Source organism: Chiloscyllium plagiosum, chromosome 38, assembly GCF_004010195.1.
Source record: "Chiloscyllium plagiosum isolate BGI_BamShark_2017 chromosome 38, ASM401019v2, whole genome shotgun sequence".
Taxonomy (NCBI): domain Eukaryota; kingdom Metazoa; phylum Chordata; class Chondrichthyes; order Orectolobiformes; family Hemiscylliidae; genus Chiloscyllium; species Chiloscyllium plagiosum.
The window spans coordinates 5632744-5654644 of NC_057747.1; the positions used below are offsets into that span (position 1 = coordinate 5632744).

At 44.3% G+C, this 21901-nt stretch overlaps 1 protein-coding gene across 4 annotated transcripts in view; it reads left to right on the top strand.

The window, feature by feature from the left end:
• opn4a (opsin 4a (melanopsin)) overlaps positions 1–21901 on the top strand; it is a 72229-nt gene that overhangs the window by 3590 nt on the left and 46738 nt on the right. For 3 of the 4 annotated variants that reach the window (XM_043678709.1, XM_043678707.1, XM_043678708.1), the window contains exons 2-3: positions 14274–14422; positions 16418–16551. In XM_043678709.1, coding sequence (XP_043534644.1) covers positions 14274–14422; positions 16418–16551 — 283 coding nt within the window. Of the gene's footprint in view, positions 1–9568; positions 9643–14273; positions 14423–16417; positions 16552–21901 lie in introns of those variants that run through there. The other variant, XM_043678710.1, reaches the window with a different exon arrangement.

Below are 21901 nucleotides of genomic sequence, written 5' to 3' on the forward strand. Positions count from 1 at the left end.
CAGTATTAGAGAGGCTGGTTTCAGTGGGAGAGTTATAGTATTAGGTTGGTTTCAGTGGGAGAGTTACAGTATTGGAGAGGCTGGTTTCAGTGGGAGATGTACAGTGTTAGGCTGGTTTCAGTGGGAGAGTTACAGTATTAGTCTGGTTTCAGTGGAAGAGTTTGCAGTACTGAAGAGGCTGGTTTCAGTGGGAGAGTTATAGTATTAGCGAGGCTGGTTTCAGTGGGAGAGTTACAGAATTGGAGAGGCTGGTTTCACTGGGGGAGTTTACAGTATTAGAGAGGCTGGTTTCAGTGGGAGAGTTACAGTATTAGAGAGACTGGTGTCAGTGGGAGAGTTGCAGTATTACAGAGGCTGTTTTCAGTGGGAGAGTTACAGTATTAGAGAGGCTGGTTTCAATGGGAGATGTACAGTATTAGGTTGGTTTCAGTGGGAGAGTTACAGTATTAAAGAAGCTGGTTTCTGTGGGAGAGTTTACCGTATTAGAGGGGCGGTTGGATTCAGTGGGAGAACTTACACAGTTGGAGAGGTAGCAGTGTTGCCTGGTTTCAGTGGGAGAGTTACAGTATTAGGCTGGTTTCAGTGGGAGAGTTACAGTATTAGAGAGGCACGTTTCATTGTGTGAGCTTACACATTTGGAGAAGTTGCAGTGTTGGTTGATTTCAGTAAGAGAGACAGTATTAGAGAGGCTGGTTTCAGTGGGAGAGTTATGGTATTAGACAGGCTGGTTTCAACGGGAGAGTTACAGTATTAAAAAGGCTGTTTTCAGTGGGAGAGTTTACAGTATTAGAGAAACTGGTTTCAGTGGGAGAGTTGCAGTATTAGGCTGGTTTCAATTGGTGAGTTTACAGTCTTAGACTGGTTTCAGTGGGAGGGTTTACAGTATTAGAGAGGCTGGTGTCAGTGGGAGAGTTACAACATTGGAGAGGCTGGTTTCAGTGGGAGAGTTACAGTATTCGAGAGGCTGGTTTCAGTGGGAGAGTTGCAGTATTAGAGAGGCTGGTTTCAGTGGGAGAGTTACAACATTGGAGAGGCTGGTTTCAGTGGGAGAGTTACAGTATTAGAGAGGCTGGGTTCAGTGGGAGAGTTACAGTATTTGACAGGCTGGTTTCAGTTGGAGAGTTTACAGTGTTGGAGTGGCTGGTTTCAGTGTGAGAGTTTACAGTATTAGAGAGGCTGGTTTCAGTGGGAGATGTACAGTATTAGGTTGGTTTCAGTGGGAGAGTTACAGTATTAGAGAAGCTGGTTTCTGTGGGAGAGTTTACAGTATTAGAGAGGCTGGTTTCAGTGGGAGAGTTACAGTATTAGAGAGGCTGGTGTCAGTGGGAGAGTTGCAGTATTACAGAGGCTGTTTTCAGTGGGAGAGTTACAGTATTAGAGAGGCTGGTTTCAATGGGAGATGTACAGTATTAGGTTGGTTTCAGTGGGAGAGTTACAGTATTAAAGAAGCTGGTTTCTGTGGGAGAGTTTACCGTATTAGAGGGGCTGGTTTCAGTGGGAGAGTTACAGTATTTGAAAGGCTGGTGTCAGTGGGAGAGTTGCAGTATTACAGAGAGTTACAGCATTAGACAGGCTGGTTTCAGTGAGAGAGTTTACAGTATTAGAGAGGCTGGTTTCAGTGGGAGAGTTACAGTATTAGTTTGGTTTCAGTGGGAGGTTTACAGTATTAGAGAGGCTGGTTTCGGTGGGAGTGTTACAGTACTATGTTGGTGTCAGTTGGCGAGTTTACACTGGTTTCAGTGGGAGAGTTACAGTATTACAAAGGCTGGTTTCAGTGGGAGAGTTACAGTATTAGAGAAGCTGGTTTCAGTGGGAGTGTCTTCAGTATTAGTCTGTTTTCAGTGGGAGAGTTACAGTATTAGAGAGGCTGGTTTCAGTGGGAGCATTGCAATATTGGAGTGGCTGTTTTCAGTGGGAGAGTTACAGTATGGGGTTGAGTGAGAGAGTTTACAATATTAGAGAAGCTGCTTTCAGTTGGAGAGTTTACTCTTTACTTGGAGAGATTGCTTTCAGTGGGAGAGTTTACAGAATTCGAGAGGCTGGTTTCAGTGGGAGAGTTACAGTTTTAGAGAGGTTGGCTTCAGTGGGAGAGTTTACAGTATGGGGTTGAGTGTGAGAGTTTACAGTATTAGAGAGGCTGGTTTCAGTGGGAGAGTTTACAGTACTGGATTGCTTTCAGTGGGAGAGTTCACAGAATTGGAGAGGCTGGTTTCAGTGGGAGAGTTTACAATACTGGAGAGGTTAGTTCATTGGGAGAGTTTACAGTATTAGAGAGGCTGGTTTCAGTAGGAGAGTTTACAGTATTAGGCTGGTTTCAGTGGGAGAGTTTACAGTATTAGTGAGGCTAGTTTCAGTGCAAGAGGTATAGTATTAGAGAGGCTGGTTTCAGTGCGAGAGGTACAGTATTAGAGAGGCTGGTTTCAGTGCGAGAGGAACAGAATTGGAGAGGCTGGTTTCAGTGGGAGAGTTTACAGTATTAGAGAGGTTGGTTTCAGTCGGAGAGTTTACATTATTAGAGAGGCTGGTTTCAGTGGGAGACTTTACAGTATTAATGAGGCTGATTTCAGTGTGTGTTAGAGTATTAGGCTGGTTTCAGTGCGAGAGGTACAGTATTAGGCTGGTTTCAGTGGGAGAGTTTACAGTATTAGAGAGGTTGGTTTCAGTCAGAGAGTTTACATTATTAGAGAGGCTGGTTTCAGTGGGAGACTTTACAGTATTAATGAGGCTGATTTCAGTGTGTGTTAGAGTATTAGGCTGGTTTCAGTGGGAGAGTTTACAATGTTAGAGAGGCTGGTTTCACTGGGAGGTTTACAGTATTAGGGAAAAAAAAACCAAAGCAAAATAGGGGAAACTCAGGAGATCTGGCAGCAGCTGTGGAGAATTTGAGTTAACGTTTCGAGTCCAAAGATCCTTAGAACTCAGCTCAAAAATGCAAATTCTGCTTCTCTTGCCAGACAAACTACCAAACCTGCTGGGCTTCTCCAGCTCTTTGTGTTTTTATTTCAGAATTCCTGCTTCCGCCAGTCTTTCTGTTTATTACAGTGTGAAAGAGATTGATTTGAACAAGACAGTTACAGATTAGTGAGTTCGGATTCACTGGTAACAGTATTAGAACGACCAGTCTCAATGAATGTTACAGGGACGGGTTTCACTGGGAGAGTTGAATTCTTCATCAAACGGGGTTAAGCAGGACTGTTACAGTATTAGAGAGATTGGTTTTAAAGGGAGAATTGCAGTAATAGAGATATGTGGTGTAACAAGAAATTTACATTATTAGAGTGTTTTCAGTGGTAGAGTCAGTACCTGAGAGATGGATTTCAATGTGAGAGTTACAGTAGTAGCAATAGACTTCGGTGAATGAGTTCTGAATGATAATTGGAGAGTTACAGAGAGTTGCACTGTGGGAAAGAAGGGTGATAGTCGGAGAGCTGCAACATTAAAGAGAAGGTTTCATTGGTGCAATTACAATACAGTCAGGCCTGATATAATGCTATAGCCCCACCCCGTGACCTAGTGTTATAAATATCAGCGCCATTTTAACTAATGGAGTTGGAATCGCATTATAGCCAATATAGGTAAGGAAAGCTCACCTTCTGTAAACAACATCTAAATGCTTCAAACGCATTGAAGTCAACCCGTGTTTTAGAAACACGCTTTATAGCAGAACTATCTGTAAAGAATTGGAGAAGCAGATATTTCTAAGAATAGTTACAGTCTTGGAGAGACAAGTTTCAATAGGACAGTTGCAGAAACAGCTTTTAATGGCAGATTTTCTGTATTAGAAAGACAAGTTTAGGAAGTATTAGAATGACAGTTGGAAAAGTAACAGCATTACAGTCATGGGTTTTAAAAGGAGAGCAACCACAGTATTAGCCCTGAAGAAAGGTCAGACCTGACTCGAAACGTTAACTCAGTTTCTCTCTCCACAGATGTTGCCGGACCTGCTGAGTTTCTCAGCATTCTCTGTGTTCATTACAGTATTAGATTAGATTAGATTAGATAACATTACACTACAGTGTGGAAACAGGCCCTTCGGCCCAACAAGTCCACACCGACCCGCCGAAGCACAACCCACCCATACCCCTACATTTATCCCTGCACCTAACACTATGGGCAATTTAGCATGGCCAATTCACCTGACCCGCACATCTTTATGACTGTGGGAGGAAACCGGAGCACCTGGAGGAAACCCACGCAGACACGGGGAGGATGTGCAAACTCCACACAGAGAGTCGCCTGAGGCAGGAATTGAACCCGGGTCTCTGGCGCTGTGAGGCAGCAGTGCTAACCACTGTGCCACCGTGCCACCCACCTACACTGTAGATTCCCTACAGTGTGGAAACAGCCCCTTCAGCCCAACAAGTCCACACCGATACTCTGAAGAGCAACCCACCCAGACCCATTCCCCTACATTCACCCCTGACTAATGCACCTAACATAATGGGCAATTTAGCATGGCCAATTCACCTGACTGTGGGAGGAAACCGGAGCACCCGGAGGAAACCCACACAGAAACAGGGGGAATGTGCAAACTCCACACAGACAGTTGCCCGAGGCAGGAATTGAACCCAGGTTCCCGATGCTGTGAAGCAGCAGTGCTAACCACTGAGCCACCGCACCGCCCCCAGGCATTTCAATGGACGAGCGATAGTTTTAGAGAGACAGATTATAGTGAGACAGTTAAAGTATTAAAAAGTGTCAAGTTTAAATGAGAGTGTTACAGTATTAGTGAGTGAAGTTTCAGTGGAACAGTTACAGGATTTCAGAAATAAGTTCAGTGGGAGAATTCAGTAACAGAGCAATGGTTTTCAATGTGAGGATTACACTATTAGAATTATTATATTACAATGGCAGACGTACCTTTTAGAGAGATGAGTTTTTAATTGGGAGAATTACATATCAGAGAGACAAGTTTCAATGTGAGGCTTACAATATTAAAAAAAGACAGTTTTCAGTGGGAGATTTGCAGTTTTAGAGTGATGGATTTCAATGAAGGGTCAGTCTTAGTATGACGATGCTTGTTATGGTGTTTGCTTCCTATACATCTTTAACGTAGTGACTGTTGGGGCCGCTGACTAGCCTTGCCAAGGCCGCTGCGCATGTCTACATGATCATCTTGAGTAACATTTCAGCCAAGCTTTTTTGTCGAGTGAGTAAAAGGCAACATGGCCCCTGCGGGGTTGGGGGATGCAGAAGATCCCGAAGTAGTAATGACTGGGCCTCAATCCAGATGTTATTTTTGAGACCCCACAACCGCTATAATTTCCCCCTGCCAGGAGCACAAAATAGCAGAAAAAGCGCATGCTCCAACATGTTTGTTTCAGAGGCATGGTGCTTCACTTTACAAACGTACATGTGTTTCTGATGGGACTTGAGCAGACGAGCTTCTTCGAAGAAGTGTCTACTCTTCGTAGCTCTATTGGGGAGGGTGAATTCACCCTCCTCGGGATCTTGTAATTGCACCCTGGAGAGGGAGGAGCTTCAATAGCCTGAACAAACATTCTTTGCATTTTCATATTCCCATTTATGACCTTTATTTGAGTTCAGGCCTGAATTGTATTTGTTTATTTTTATTTCTACATCTATTTAACATCTGCTTTCCATTGTGAATTTGTCTGCTCTTTGTATTCATTTTTTAAATTTAACAGCTAATTCCAATCTTGTGTGTAAGTTATTTAGTCTCGGTTATTTAGACTTTAAATTCCCAGACCAAGAACCTTAATCTTAATTCAACATGACAGATTTTTCACCACAAAGGCTTATTAGCCCATGCAAACTCATAGAAAGGTGTGATTTCTGTGCACTTTGTTCAGTTGCTTGCATTCTCGCCTCTGATTCAGTCCCAGTTGTGAAAAGAGTACTGATTCAAGGTGCTGAGTCACAGCGACTGGATTGGAAGTTTATTATGGGTTGCATTTTTCTTCCAAAATAAATATCTATGCAACATCTTTTATGACTTCAAATTGTTCCAAACATGAGGTAATCCTCTACACAATCTACAAAGACCATTGTTTCCAAGGCAAAGTATCAAAAATCTTTCTTTTCAAGGACAATCCATCTTGACAAATGGTGGTGAAGGAAATAGTCACAGATCCATCACTTGAAATCTTCAAGACCTAGCCTGAGATCATTTTATTATCAAGAGTGCCATCTCTGCAAGTCAGACCCTGGGTTTCTTTTTACCCATATGAATTTGGCATAATATAGATATTAGTCATTGATGCCAACATCAGCCAAACAGAGGCAGAAGAGGTTAGAATTGGGACAGTGCAAACACCATGAAAGGTTTGAAGTCAGGTATAGACAGCTGGGATTGAGTGAATCCGTAGAGGAGTGTAAGGGCTGTGGGAGTATACTTAAGTAACTAGGGAGAGGATAGGGCCTCTTAAAGATCAATGAGGCCATCTATGTGTTGAAGGACAGGAGATGGGTGAGATACAAAACAAATATTTTGCATCAGTGTTTACTGTGGAGAAGGACATGGAAGCTAGGGGAAATAAATAGTGATGTCTTGAAAAGTGTCCATATAATAGAAGAGGAGGTGTTGGAGGTTTTAAAACGCATTGAGGTAGATAAATCCCCAGCACCTGTCTCAGAACTTTGTGAGAAGCTAGGAAGTGATTGCTGGGCCCCTTGCTGAGATATTTGTATCATCAACAACCATCCACGGTAAGGTGCCAGAAGACTGGCCATTATTGAACAAGGGTGGTAAGGAAAAGCCAAGGAACTACAGATCAGTGAGCCTGACATCAGTGGTGGGTAAGTTGTTGGAGGAGATTTGGAGAGATAGGATTTACATACATTTGAAAAGGCAAGGACTGATTAGAGATACACAGCATGGCTTTGTGTGAGGGAAATGGTGTCTGCTAACTTGATTAAGTTTTTTGAAGAGGTGACAAAGAAGATTGATGAAGGCAGAGTGGTAGACATTGTCTATATGGATATCAGCAAAGTGTTTAACAAGGTTCGGCATGGTAGTAAGATTAGATCACATGGGATCTGGGGAATAGAGCCAATTGGATACAAAATTGGCTTCAAGGTGAGAGACAGGGAGTGGTGATAGAGGGTTGCTCCTTGTAGAGGGTAGTGGATTGGGAAGTGGTACCCTGCTGCTGCATCTGTTGGAGATTGGAGAGTGAAGTGGGAACAGCTGCTGTGCCTAGGAGGAGCTACTGCTGAGTGAGGCCTAGAGCCTGGGGCCTTGGTTGCTACAACCTAACTGTCTGGAGGGGCTCATGCCTCGGACTCTCGGTTGCTGCTTCTTTTGGACTGTAGGTGACCGCTATTGCTTCCCACACCCTGCACCCCTCCCTCCACCAGGGGCATCACCACCATCTCTCACACAAATCACAGAAAAAGGAAACAGAAACAGTCTTGTTAGGCCCCACCAGCCCTCAAGGTGCTGTGTTCTGACCTGGGACCCATGGATTCCAAACAACAGTCCCCAATGCCCAAAGACAGCTGACACTGGCAGCACATGGTGATTGTGTAGACCACAGTCAGGAAAGAAAGAATAAGTAGAGGGCCAGGCTCCAACCACAATCACCTACAGGTCCCAAGCTGCAAAATTCCAGAGCTGAATCCCCTGACTGAAGAAAAAGCCCAGACTCCAGGAATCAATCCTCTCAAACACCAGCTGGGAAGATGTGCACAGACTCCAAACTCCAGTCTTCCAGGCACTGACCAAGGACAGAAGTAGGCCACAGGCTTCCAAAAGCAGCAGCAGCAACAGAGAGTCCCAGGCATAAGCCCTTCCAGACAGGCAGGTTGTAGCAACCAAGGCCGCAGGCTCTAGGCCTCACTCAGCAGCAGCTCCTCCTAGGCACAGCTGGTCTTCTTCCAGGAATTGCCTTTCTTCTAGCTGGACCTGATCACAGTCTGGGACTTGGGTGGCTCACGCTGAAGCTCACCCTCTATGAAAGTGGCGTTTTTCGTCAGGGAGCTGCTGTTCAAAAACAGATTCCTCCTTGGGTATGGTTTGCTCTGGGCCAGGGAGGAGAAAGCACGGGATGCAGGGCTGACAAGAGTCAGGGACACACTGAATGGATAATGCCAGCACAATCAGCCGTGAGGGTGTCGATCCACCTCCGATTCGTGTCCTGAGCCATCCAAAACCTGACGGCTGAGGCACTCGGTTCCAACACTTTGCGTGCACTCAAGGTGGCTCAGGCATGCGGTCAGCTTCCAGACAAACGTACTCCTGTCCATCTGAAGCTTGACACTGTCCCCACGCTACGGACTCTCCCCTGTGATTTGGTACTGTTTTGAACGGCATGGAAATGTATTTGTACGGGGTTGGTGTACCACACTCTGCACTGTCATGTTTTGGTGAAATGGGCAGACAAGAGGCAAACGTAGTTTAATGGTTTAGTGCAGACAGCTTTGAAGTAATGAACTTCGGGAGAAATAACATGGGGAGGCAAGTCCAAAGTAAACAATGCTACTTTGAGTGGGGTGTTTATTAATAAATTCTTTACAGATTGCAGAGAAAGTTGAGAAGGCAGTTAAGAAAGAATGCTCGACTTTGTAAATAGAGCCACTGGACACAAAAACTAGAAAGTGTAGTAATCTTTTATGAATCACTATTAAGGCCTCTGCTGGAATATTGTTCACAATTCTGGCACCACACTTTAGAACTGATGCCAAAGCCTTAGAGCGGTCTCAGGTGAGGTATTAACTGGATGATAGGACTGCAGTGGTTATGAGGAGAACCCATTGCAGGATTCAAAACCATAAGGGCCTGTTAGATTAATTAGGAAGAAATTGTTTGCTCTGCCAGTTGTATTGGTAACTAGAGATCATAGATTTTAAAAAAATAACAAACTAACTGGAGTCGATGTGAGAATGTTTCCACACACAGGATTGTCATCATCTGGAATTCACAATCTGATAGGGTTATGGTTAACCCCAGTGCAGTTGTAATCAAATTCCACAAGATCTTTTAAAGGGCAGTGTATTTGAACAGGATTGATTCAGAACAAACTGGGTGTGGGACTAACTTAAATGGTATTTTCAAAGAGTAGATACAGACATGACATGGCCATCCAAAATTCTATGATTTAGTTCTTAAAGAACTTCAGAAACAGCAGCAGGGGTAGAACATGCAACTTCTCATACCCATTCCATCAGGATTTTATCTGTAGATCCTGTCTAAACTCGCAGCAATTATAGCCCATTGTGGATCATAAATTTCTTTTATTCTAGCTTTAATGCACTGCCTAGGACTGGCTCAGAGGTCTGGATACCACCCACTGTGCCATATGAACCCTTACATCACTCTTTAATTATTTTAATCAACCTGCTCAGACATGTTATGACACACTCCAGGTCAGATGGGATTCAAACCTGGGTCTCCTGGCACAAGTGTCTTTCCTCCTTAAAACCTGAACCAACTACCCTTAATGTCACTGGGCCAAGACTCTGTGTCATATTTTATTTGGCAACTATTGTCTGACGTGCTGTGGGATTTTTTGCTCTATTAAAGACACTGTACGAATGCAGCATTTTGTTGCTGTGGTGAAAGCATGCATGAGAGTTTCAGCAGTAGGTGAACTGAAGAAGGGTCTGAGATGGGTGACTGACAATATTGAGATCGATGGTCCTGGTGATAAGACAGCTTGGGACCCAGTAAAACAAGTTCAGGTCAGTATTAAGCAGGGGTCAGGGAGGGAGATCAAGATCGCCGTGCGGGATGCAGTTTGTGGCAGAAACAAAGTCCCCAGGCTCTACCTGCTGAGTGTTTCATCGGAGGAGATTAAGACCCATCCAAAACCGATGTTGTACAGTCTGTGTGACAAGCCTGCAGCAGTGGGAAGATTCGCGAAAAATAGCAGCAAGGCAGGGCTGGGTTTGGAATCCAATGCTTTATGAAAATGTCACTAAGAGGTTGTATGTAGTTGAGGAATAACACGGCCTTGTTACTTGGCAGAGCAGAAAAAGAAGCCATTGCAGGAAACTCACTGGCTAGAATTGGATCAGTCGGGGTTGAATCAGGTGAAAGCAGTCCCAGATAGAAGGAAGGGCAGGAGAGGAGTTGGAGAAAGAAGGTGGAGCTAGGGTAACTGTAAAAAGGCTGTAGAGGTATCATGAAGAATGAAGACGGTTATGAAGACAGTCACATCAAGTTTCATTCACGAATTCAACAAGGCCAAGACATTTTGTTGTGGTTCTGTTCGTCGAGTTGGGAATTTGTGTTGCAGACATTTCGTCCCCTGTCCCACTACAAATGCCGGAGGAAAGATCACAGAAGCGCTTCACAGGAGGCTCCCAAGCACTGAGGATGTCACCTAGACAGGGAACGAAACGTCTGCAACACAAATTGCCAGCTCGGCGAGCAGAACCACAACAATGAGCACCCGAGCTACAAATCTTCTCACAAACTTTGAGATGACATTTTATTGGAGTGATTCAGTCATGGAGGCCCAGAACCCAATAACTCTTCCTGCTGTAAGGATAGAAGGTACTGTAGCCAAATCTACAGATGACACTAAAATAGGTGGGAAAATAAGTTGAAATGAAGAAATAGGAAATTCACAAGTGGATTTGGATAGGTATAGGACTTAACTTGGCAGATGGAGTTTAACATGGGTAGGTGTGAGGTTATCCATTTTCGTGAGAAGAATAGAAAGACAACTTGTTAATTAAACTGAGAGAAACCTCAGAATGCTTCAGTGCAGAGGGATCTGGTGTCTTCATGCATGAATCACAGAAAACGAATGTGCAGGTACAGCAGGTAATGATGAGGACATATAGAATTTTGGCGTTTAGTGCACAAGGAATAGAATATAAAAATAGGGAAGTATTGCTGCAACTGTACAAGGCATGAGTGAGATCACACCTTGGGTATCAGATCCAATTCTTGTAGTTGCTTTGGAGGCAATACATAGAAGATTCACTTGATTTGAGAGTTGAGGGGCTTGTCTTCTGGAGAGAGATTGAGCAGTTTAAGTTTATGCTCTCTGGAGTTTACAAGAGTGAGAGAAGATCTAACTGAGATATATAAGATGGTGAAGGGGGATGACAAAGTAGACCAGAGAGGAAGTTTCCTCACATGGGGCAATCTAGAATGATGTTTTTAAAAGGGGGCAGCAGATTTAAACAGATGAAGAGAAATTACTTCCCTAAAAAGGGTCATGAATCTGTTGAATTCACTAACCCAAGATTATGGGGAGCGGGCAAGAAAATGGAGTTGAGGCAAAAATAAAATCAGCCATGATCATATCAAATGGTGGAGCAGGTACGAAGGAGTGAATTGCCTGCTCCTATTCCTGGTTCTCATGTGCTCATGTTCTTATGTTCTAAAAGTGGCAGGAACAGTTACATGTGCTTTCAACCCATACTCTGGCCACTGAATGTCAGAATTACCACAGAGACATCCTAACCTGATACAGAACACCAATTAACTTGTCACTTTGAAGACAGTGGTGTAATGGTAATCTCAATGCAGTCAAAACTCAGAGGCCCAGGCCAATGCTCTGGGACAAGGGCTTCAAATCCCACCACAGCAGCTGGTGATTAGATTAGATTACTTTACAGTGTGGAAACAGGCCCTTTGGCCCAACAAGTCCACACCGACCCACCGAAGTGCACCCACCCAGACCCATTCTGGGAATGTGGGAAGAAACCGGAGCACCCGAAGGAAACCCACGCAGACACGGGAGAATGTGTAAACTCCACACAGTCAGTCACCTGAGGCGGGAATTGAACCCGGGTCTCTGGCGCTGTGAGGCAGCAGTGCTAACCACTGTGCCACCGTGCCGCCCATGCTATTCTGGAATTAAAGTGCAGTAAATTCTGAAATTAAAAGCTAGCCTCAGTAAAAATGAATAATCATTTTCGTGGAAACCTATCTGGTTTACTCTCGTCCTTTAAGGAAGGAAATCTGCCATCTTTACCTGGTCTGACTTACGTGTGATTCCAGACCCACAACGATGTGATTGACTCTTAACTGCTCTCTAAAATGGTCAGTCAAGGCATTCAGTTTAAGGGCACTTAGGGAAGTCAACAAATGTTGTCCTTGCCAACGACACTCACATCCCACAAAACAATAAAGTAGGAAGAAAGCATTGTTAGGCCCTATTCACTTCTGTCAAAACTGTCCATCACCCTTGAATCTTTCAAGGATGCCACAATAATACTCATTTCTTCAGCAATGCCCTCACTCCAGAACCCATAGATTTCTTTATTACAATGAGTGAGACCATCTGTTCAGCTATTTTTTTCATTTAATTTCCCTTCCCCTAGCTCACTGACCCAAAGCTACCTCCCCATTTTATTCCTGCATTCAGAGCTTTTGCCAATTGTTTTCTACTATCTCATCATGCCCTCTCAGAGCTCATCTTTTTCATGAGACCCACAACCTACTCCCTTGACTCTCAGCCTGTATAGCGCTGATCGACCAACCTTCCCTTGCTGACTCCCAGACTGGTAGATTTTATTAAAAGTTTCCACTCCTCTGATAGTGTCTTCCTCCTTTACAAACTTGCCATTGTCATCCAAATCCACCAAAACTCACCAGTTTCTCTCTTACCCCTGCAAACTGCCATCCCACCTCCAACCTTGTTTTTCGCTCCAAAATCCTTGACTATGTTGTGACTCAGTTTGTCACCATTTTTCCAGGAAGGTTGTATTTACTTGTGCTGCAGCACAAGGGGGGCACACACTTAGTGTTAGAGTGTTTAACTGCTGTATTAGAACAAACAAGTTGGCTTGACACACAAACAATACTGTAGAGTTCTGAACCAATTTCAACTTCCTATACGCGCTTTAACTATCAACTGTTCCCTCTAAAATGTATTTCTGACAATTAAATGAATATTGAAGCATATAATTGCTTGATTATGTTCAGATGATATTAATACAAGCTGAAACTAGATATCTTAGTAAATATTCATCTGTGTTTATTGTCACACTGTAGATGATAAGGCTGCAGAACAGCATGTTCTGAGCTGGCAAGACTCCAACCCCTGACTATAGAATATTAACAGATAACCATTGAGGTCACAGTGCTATCACTACTTGTCTCAGAGACCGATCTACATCGTATCAAATCTTGACTACTACTATAGTCAGTTCATTTCAGTAAATGTGATGCTGAACATCCAATTAACTAAGAGACTGTGGGTGGTAATTTTTTCGATAAAAATCCATATTCATACACTCAAAGACGTTCACAGAATGAGGCCATTCAGCCCATTGTTACTCACTAGTCAGCAAAGATCTAACTACACTAATCCCATTTTTTTCAGCTTTTGGCGGAGATCCTGGGGGCTATGGCAAATAAGTGAACATCTAAATGTTGCTTAAGTGTTACAAGAGTTTCTGATTCAATCACTCTTTCAGGCAGTGAGTTTCAGACTTCCATTGAATTCTGGTTCAAAAGGTTTCTCACCTCCTCTTAAACTTCTCCCTCTTGCCTTAAATCTATGCCCTTGGTCATTGATCCCTCTACTGATGAAAATGTCTCTTCTATTCCACCTATCTATGCCCTTCATAGTCTTATAGACTCCATCAAGTCTCTACATTGGTTCAAAGATATTTGGACTATATGTCTTTATTAGCTGAGGCATAGAATGTAAGATCAAGGAGGCTATTGCTGGACAAACTTCCTCTCTTGCTATGTTTATTTCTTCTACTATTCCACCCTGAGATCTATACCTGTGTTGGCCTTTTCCAATGTGAAGACTATCACAAAGCATTCACTAAGAACTGTGCCCATGTCCTCTGGGCTCCCACACATATTACCTCAAAGGTCACTAATGGCTTTTATTCTTTCCAGGTATTTCCCTTGCTCTTATTTTAGAAACCCCCATGGGTTTTTCTTTATTCTATCCAGCAATACTATCTCTTGTATTCTTTTTTAAGCTCCCCGGCTGCACTCCTCTATTGGCCTCTGCCACATTGAGACCTCAATATCTGCTGTAAGGCATACTAGCATTAAAATAAGGTTTACAATATCTGTCTGCACTTCAACTAGCAAGGTAACATTGAAGTACTAAAGTATGTTTAAAAAGAACTATAAAAGAGAAAAATATAAACCCAGCGGCTGGGTTCTTTTGTGATGAATTTACTTGCAAAAGAGAATTTTTTTAAAAATTGACTTAAAATAGAAAATGGCAAGTTATAGACTGAAGATGTAGAATCACCTTTGTACATTTAGATGATGTCTGTAAGGAATTCCCTGTTTGCCCGGACTTTCCTCCATCAGAGTCTTGAGCTCTCTATATTTTGGGGGTGGTGTCTGCATGATTCATTCTTTCTTTCTCCAATTACAGGAGGAGTCGGTGACTGATGCCAATTACCATCGCACCTTTCCTACAGTGAATGTACCAGATCATGCCCACTACACAATCGGGGCAGTAATTCTAGCAGTGGGCGTCACTGGCATGGTGGGCAATTTCCTGGTCATCTATGCATTTTGCAGGTACAAGCGCGCACCTCCTGCAGGCCTCATGTTCCGTTATGCACTCGCAATTTCCCCAGTACAATACAGTAATACCGTACAACACAGGAACAGGCCATTCAGCCCACCAGAGTCCTTGGTCCACAAGTGGGATTTTCCCTTTCCTGGATGATCTCAAAAAATTATGGGTGGCATTTATATAGGAGTGATGAGGGTGTTGCCCACCAGTGGCAGAACCAGTGAGGCTCCTGTGGCATCTCATTTAAGGAAGGCCCCCAAAAATGAAGTGCCATTCAGGTTTTTGGCTGGACAATGATGGATCTTCCCAGGAACAAAGACTATGCAGACGGAAGTCTTATCTACAAGAATTGCCGGCCAGTCAGAGGTTGCATCATGACTGGATTCCAGGAAACATAAAAAATAGAAACAGGAGGAGACCATTTGGCCCATTTGAGCCTGCTCCATCATTTTCAGTATGATCCTGGCTGATCGTCCAACTCAGTACCTTGTTGCTGCTTTCTCCCCATACCCTTTGATCCTTTCATCTGTAAGAACAATATCTAACACTTTCTTGCAAATATTCAATGTTTTGGCCACAATCGCTTTTTATGGCACAGAATTCCATAGGCTCCCCGCTCGCTGGGTGAAGAAATTTCTCTTAGTCTCAGTCTACCCCATAGTCTTAAGCTATCTCCAATCAAAATGAAACAGGTGAAGATGGATGGAAAGAGGTCAGAGGGTGGGCAATGTGAGGGACCGGGGTGGGCAATGTATGGGCAGGGGCCTGGTTTTCAATGGGCCTCCTCAGCCCCAATGACAGGTCTATCAATCACTCACTGAGTGCAGTTAAACAAAGCACCCAGGATCCTATAAGCAATGCCACACTGGTCCTACTTGTCTGACTCCATGCCCAAACAGCCTTCTTGTCCAACGCCAACAGGATGATGCCCTCAATTGCCATGGGAATGTGTTGACCATGCATGGACTTTCCCACAATGTGGATTTAATTGGTGTGGAGGCCCTTGGATAGTGAGCAGGGAGAAGATGAAAGTGCAGGTTTTGCACCTTCATCGGTTACGTGGGAAGGTGCCTTGGGACAGGGGTTTGTGTTAGTGGTTGATGAATGGATTAGGGTGGCCTGGAGGGAACGATCCCTGTGAAATGCAGACGGTGAGCAATGGGAAGATGACTTTGGTGGTGGCATTCTGTTGGAGTTGTCAGAAAAAGTGCCCTGCTCGCATGTCTACGTGTCCTCGGCGTGCTGTAGTGTTCCAGTGAATCACCAGGCAAACTGGAGGAACAGCGTCTCAAATTCAGGCTGGGCACTTTACAATCTTCTGGACTTGATATTGAGTTCAACACTTTCAAATTATGAACCAACTGCCATTCCTTCCGTTTCTTTTATCTTTACTTGTTACATTCTCTGTCACCATGTCCTCTGTCCCCTCCCCCCACCCCAGTGGGAGTGTCTGTCCTTTCTAGTCTGGCAGTTAGACACACCTTTGTTCTGCTATTCTCACCTCCACTATTTCATAAATGCTGCCCCCTCCACACTTGAAGAGTCATCTAGACTCAAAAGGTTAGCTTGCTTTCTTTCCATGAGTGCTGCCTGTCCCACTGTGATCACCGGCATTTTTTGTTTTTAGTACAGATTCCAGTATCTGCAGTAATTTGCTCCTAAATGAAGCACAAGGTTTTATTTCTGAAGGGACAGAATGGAAAAGTAGGAATGTTTTGCTAATGTGTAAGAAAACGAGGGGAAGGAAATAGAGAGTTATGTTAGAGTTGGATAAAGGTGGAAAGAGGCTCCAGTGGAGAATGAACACTTGCAGGGACTGGTCTGTTTCTTTGTTGTATATCCCTCATATACTCCGATATGTAATTCTATGATCTCTCAAACATCCTTTCCTCGCCTCTGCATTTAGCTAAATCAACAATAAAAAAGAAACAAGACTGCTTTGAAAAGCGATATCGTTCCATTTAAAATTACAACTTTCCCTCTCTCTCTCCCCACAGAAGCAAGAGTCTGCGGAGTCCATCTAATACTTTCATTATCAATCTGGCCATCAGCGATTTCCTAATGTCAATCACACAGGCTCCAATTTTCTTCACTACAAGTCTGCACAAACGCTGGATTTTTGGCGAGAAAGGTGAATTTCCTCTCTCTTTCAGTCTTGTGATTCACGGTGTCATAGAGGAAATAGACCCTTCAGTCCAACCAATCCATGCCTCCTTGGGGACCTACTTACTGTCCAGTCTCTGCTGCATAGACACTCAGGGGTTTACTGTACAGTAAAGACTGAGAGCTATGGACTCAAGCTCATTATGAGGATGTGTTTGTTATTGGCGCACCTTCATGTCTGTCCAGCTGTTTCTGTGGGTTAACCAGTGCAGTGTCCAGAATCTTGTTCAAACACATTCACATTTATATTTTGCCTTGTCATATTTAGAATATAGCACAGTACAGCACAGTATAGGCCCTTCGGCCCACGATGTTGTGCCGAGCATTTACCTTAATCTAAGATCAAACTAACCTACACGCCCCTCAATTTACTGCCGTCCATGTGCTTGTCCAGCAGTCGCTTAATGTCCCTAATGTCTCTGACTCTACTACCACTGCTGGCAGTGCATTCCATGCACCCACCCTCTCTGTGTAAAGCTCCTACCTCTGACATCTCCCCTATACCTTCCTCCAACCACCTCAAAATTATGACCCCTCATGGCAGCCACTTCTGCCCTGGGAAACAGTCTCTGGCTACCCACTATCGATGCCTCTCATTACCTTGTACACCTCTATCAAGTCACCTCTCTTCCTTCTGCTCTCCAGAGTGAAAAGCTCGAGCTCATTCAACTGCTCTTCATAATACAAGCCTTCCAATCAAGGCAGCATCCTGTTAAATCTCCTCTGCACTCTCTCTAAAACATCTACAGCCTTCCTATAATGAGGTGACCAGAACTGGACACAGCATTGCAAGTGTGGTCTAACTAGGGTTTTAAAACCCTAGAGCTGCAGAAAAACCTTGCGGCTCTTAAACTCGACCCCCTGTTAATGAAAGCCAAAACACCATACGTCTTCTTAACAACCCTATCAATTTAGCTTGCAAATTCGAGGGATCTATGTACGTAGACCTCAAGAACCCACTGTTCTTCTACACTGAGGAATCTTGTCTACAATCCTGTATTCAGTATTCAAAATGAATCACTTTGCATTTATCCAGGTTGAACTCCATCTGCTACTCTCAGCCAAGCTCGCATTCTGTCAATGTCTTGTTTTATCCCACAACATCCCTTGACACTATCTACAACACCACCAACGTTTGTGTCATTTGCAAACTTACTAACCCATCCATCTACTTCTTCATCCAAGTCATTTATGAAAACTACAAAGAGCAGAGGCCCAAGAACAATCCCTGCAGGACATCACTGGTCACCGGCTCCCGGCAGAATACTTTCCATCCACTACCACTTGCTGTCTTTTTTTGGCCAGCCAATTCTATATCCAGACAGCCAAATTTTCCTGTATCCCATACCTCCTAACTTTCTGAATGAACCTACAATGCAGAACCTTATCAAATGCCTTGATGAAATCCATATACACCACATCTGCTGCTCAACCTTCGTCAACTTGTCTCATCACATTCTCAAAGAGCCTGCCCCTCTATCTGCTGACTATCTTTAATCAAACTATGTTTCTCCCAATAGTCATAAATCCTATCTCTCAGAATTCTTTCCAGAACCTTGCTTACCACACTTATGGAAACATAATAATTCTGATAATTTGTACCATGCTCCTCTTAAACAAAGCTTCGCAATGGAGGGTCGGATGGATAAGTTTGACCCTATTATGACTTTGACTACTCACAGAGTGTGGCCCCTTGTATTAAGTTGCAGGAATGAAGAATTTGGTACAGGCATGAAGTGTCTAGTTTCTGACATGGACTTGTCCTTGGTATCTGTTCAGCAGAATCTGTGGGCGGCATGGTGGCACAGCGGTTAGCACTGCTGCCTCACAGCGCCGGAGACCCGGGTTCAATTCCCGCCTCAGGCGACTGACTGTGTGGAGTTTGCACATTCTCCCTGTGTCTGCGTGGGTTTCCTCCGGGTGCTCTGTTTTCCTCCCACAGTCCAAAGATGTGCAGGTCAGGTGAATTGGCCATGCTAAATTGCCCGTAGTGTTAGGTAAGGGGTAAATGTAGGGGTATGGGTGGGTTGCGTTTCGGCGGGTCGGTGTGGACTTTTTGGGCCGAAGGGCCTGTTTCCACACTGTAATATAATCTATAATCTAATCTAATCTAATCTAATCATAATTGAGATCAGAACATGCTGTATCTGTACTTGTGTGACCTCATGGCTCACCACACTGTGCAGAGTTTCTTTTGCGTTGATGATATCATAGAATCTCTACAGTGTGGAAATAGGTTCTTCAACCCAACAGGTCCACACTGACTCTCTGAAGAGTAATCCATCCAGACCCATTCCCCAACATTTACCTCTGACTAATGCACCTAACCCATACATCCCTGAACACTATAGCATGACCAATTCACCTAACCTGCACACCTTTGGATTGTGGGAGGAAACTGGAGCACCCAAAAGAAACCCATACAGACAAGAGGAGAATTTGTGACCTCCTCACAGACAGCCACCCGAAGATGGAATCAAACCCGGGTTCCTGGCGCTGTGAGGCAGCAGTGCTAACCACTGAGCCAGTGTGCTGCCCCAGGGATTCCATTCTGCCCTCACAGCTTCTTAAATTGCTTTTGAAACACCTCAAAGCATATCACCTTCTTGACAGCTGCATAACTTGTTTCAGTTATTGACAGAGGCTGTTGAGGAGACATTAGTAGCAGATGTGGTTGATAGCTCTTCGTGGTGTTCCTTTTGATAGATTTATATATGTTTTTTATACATATCTAAAAATCTATTCAATTCTCCCTACCATGTCCACTGTGACTTGTTCTTTAACCTCTAGCTCTCTGCGGGGCATCTTACTGGATCATGAATGCTGTCATGATCTCATCCTCTTGACCATTCACATGCTAGCATTGATGGTAGCTCCTGATAGGCCAATCAGTCAAGCCTATCCCAGCATCAGCTCTTCAGCACAGCTGAGAAACTAGAGTGAACAGGAATCTTAGGCCAATCTTTACTGCCCTACCCAGGAGAGTTAGGGCTAATGACACTCCCTTGACTGTTTATCCAGCAAATTCTTACTTAGAGTCATAGAGTCATAGAGATGTACAGCATGGAAACAGACCCTTCGGTCCAACCCGTCCATGCCGACCAGATATCCCAACCCAATCTAGTCCCACCTGCCAGCATCCAGCCCATATCCCTCCAAACCTTTCCTATTCATATACCCGTCCAAATGCCTCTTAAATGTTCCAATTGTACCAGCCTCCACCACATCCTCTGGTAGCTCATTCCATACACGTACCACCCTCTGCATGAAAAAGTTGCCCCTTAGGTCTCCTTTATATCTTTCCCCTCTCACCCTAAAACTATGCCCTCTAGTTCTGGACTCCCTGACCCCAGGGAAAAAACTTTGTCTATTTATCCTATCCATGCCCCTCATAATTATGTTAACCTCTATGAGGTCACCCCTCAGCCTCCGACGCTCCAGGGAAAACAGCCCCAGCCTGTTCAGCCTCTCCCTATAGATCAAATCCTCCAACCCTGCCAGCATCCTTGTAAATCTTTTCTGAACCCTCTCAAGTTTGACAACATCTTTCTGATAGGAAGGAAACCAGAATTGCACGCAATATTGCAACAGTGGCCTAACCAATGTCCTGTACAGCCGCAACATGACCTCCCAACTCCTGTACTCAATACTCTTACCAATAAAGGAAAGCATACCAAATGCCTTCTTCACTATCCTATCTACCTGCGACTCCACTTTCAAGGAGCTATGAACCTGCCCTCCAAGGTCTCTTTGTTCAGCAACATTCCCTAGGACCTTACCATTACTGCTAAGATTTGCTTTCCCAAAATGCAGCACCTCGCATTTATCTGAATTAAACTCCATCTGCTACTTCTCAGCCCATTGGCCCACCTGGTCCAGATCCTGTTGTAATCTGAGGAAACCTTCTTCGTTGTCCACTCCACCTCCAATTTTGGTGTCATCTGCAAACTTACTAACTATACCTCTTATGCTCACATCCAAATCATTTATATAAATGACAAAAAGTAGAGGTCCCAGCACTGATCCTTGTGGCACTCCACTGGTCACAGGCCTTCAGTCTGAAAATCAACCCTCCACCACCACCCTCTGTCCTCTCCCTTTGAGCCAGTTCTGTATCCAAATGGCTAGTTCTCCCTGTATTCCATGAGATCTAACCTTACTAACCAGTCTCCCATGGGGAGCCTTGTCGAACGCCTTACTGAAGTCCATATAGATCATACCTACTGCTCTGCCCTCATCAATCTTCTTTGTTACTTCTTCAAAAAACTCAATCAAGTTTGTGAGACATGATTTTAGATTAGATTAGATTACTTACAGTGTGGAAACAGGCCCTTCGGCCCAACAAGTTCACACCGCCCCGCCGAAGCGCAACCACACCATACCCCTACATTTACCCCTTACCTAACACTACGGTCAATTTTAGCATGGCCAATTCACCTGACCTGCACATCTTTGGACTGTGGAAGGAAACCGGAGTACCCGGAGGAAACCCACGCAGACACGGGGAAAACGTGTAAACTCCACACAGTCTGAGGCGGGAATTGAACCCTGGTCTCTGGCGCTGTGAGGCAGCAGTACTAACCACTGTGCCACCGTGCCACCCACAAAGTCATCTTGACTATCCCTAATCAGTTCTTGCCTTTCCAAATACATGTACATCCTGTCCCTCAGGATTCCCTCCAACAACTTGCCCACCACTCAGGTCCGGCTCACCGGTCTATAGTTCCCTGGCTTGTCTTTACCGCCCTCCTTAGACATTGGAACCACGGTAGCCAACCTCCAGTCTTCCGGCACCTCACCTGTGACTATTGATGATACAAATATCTCAGCAAGAGGCCCAGCAATCACTTCTCTAGCTTCCCACAGAGTTCTCGGGTACACCTTCTCAAACATTTCAAAGGCAAAGTTACAAATCACACAACACCAAGTTACAGACCAACAGGTTTAATTGGAAGCACTAGCTTTCAGAGCGCTGCTCCTTCATCATTAGTTGACATAAGCATGGAAGATGTATTGGGTATGCTAGAAGTTATTAAGGTGGACAAATCCCCAAGACTGGATGGGATCTATCCCAGGTGAGAGAGGAAGTAGCTGGGGCCCTGACAGATATCTTTGTGGCATCCTTAAACACAGGTGAGGTGCCGGAGGACTGGAGGGTTGCTCATGTTGTCTCCCTGTACAAGAAGGGTAGTAGGGATATTCCGGATAACTACAGATCAGTGAGCCTGGCGTCAGTGGTGGGAAAGTTGCTGGAGAAGGTACTAATGGATAGGATCTATATATATTTAGAAATAAATGGGCTTATCAGTAGTAAGCAA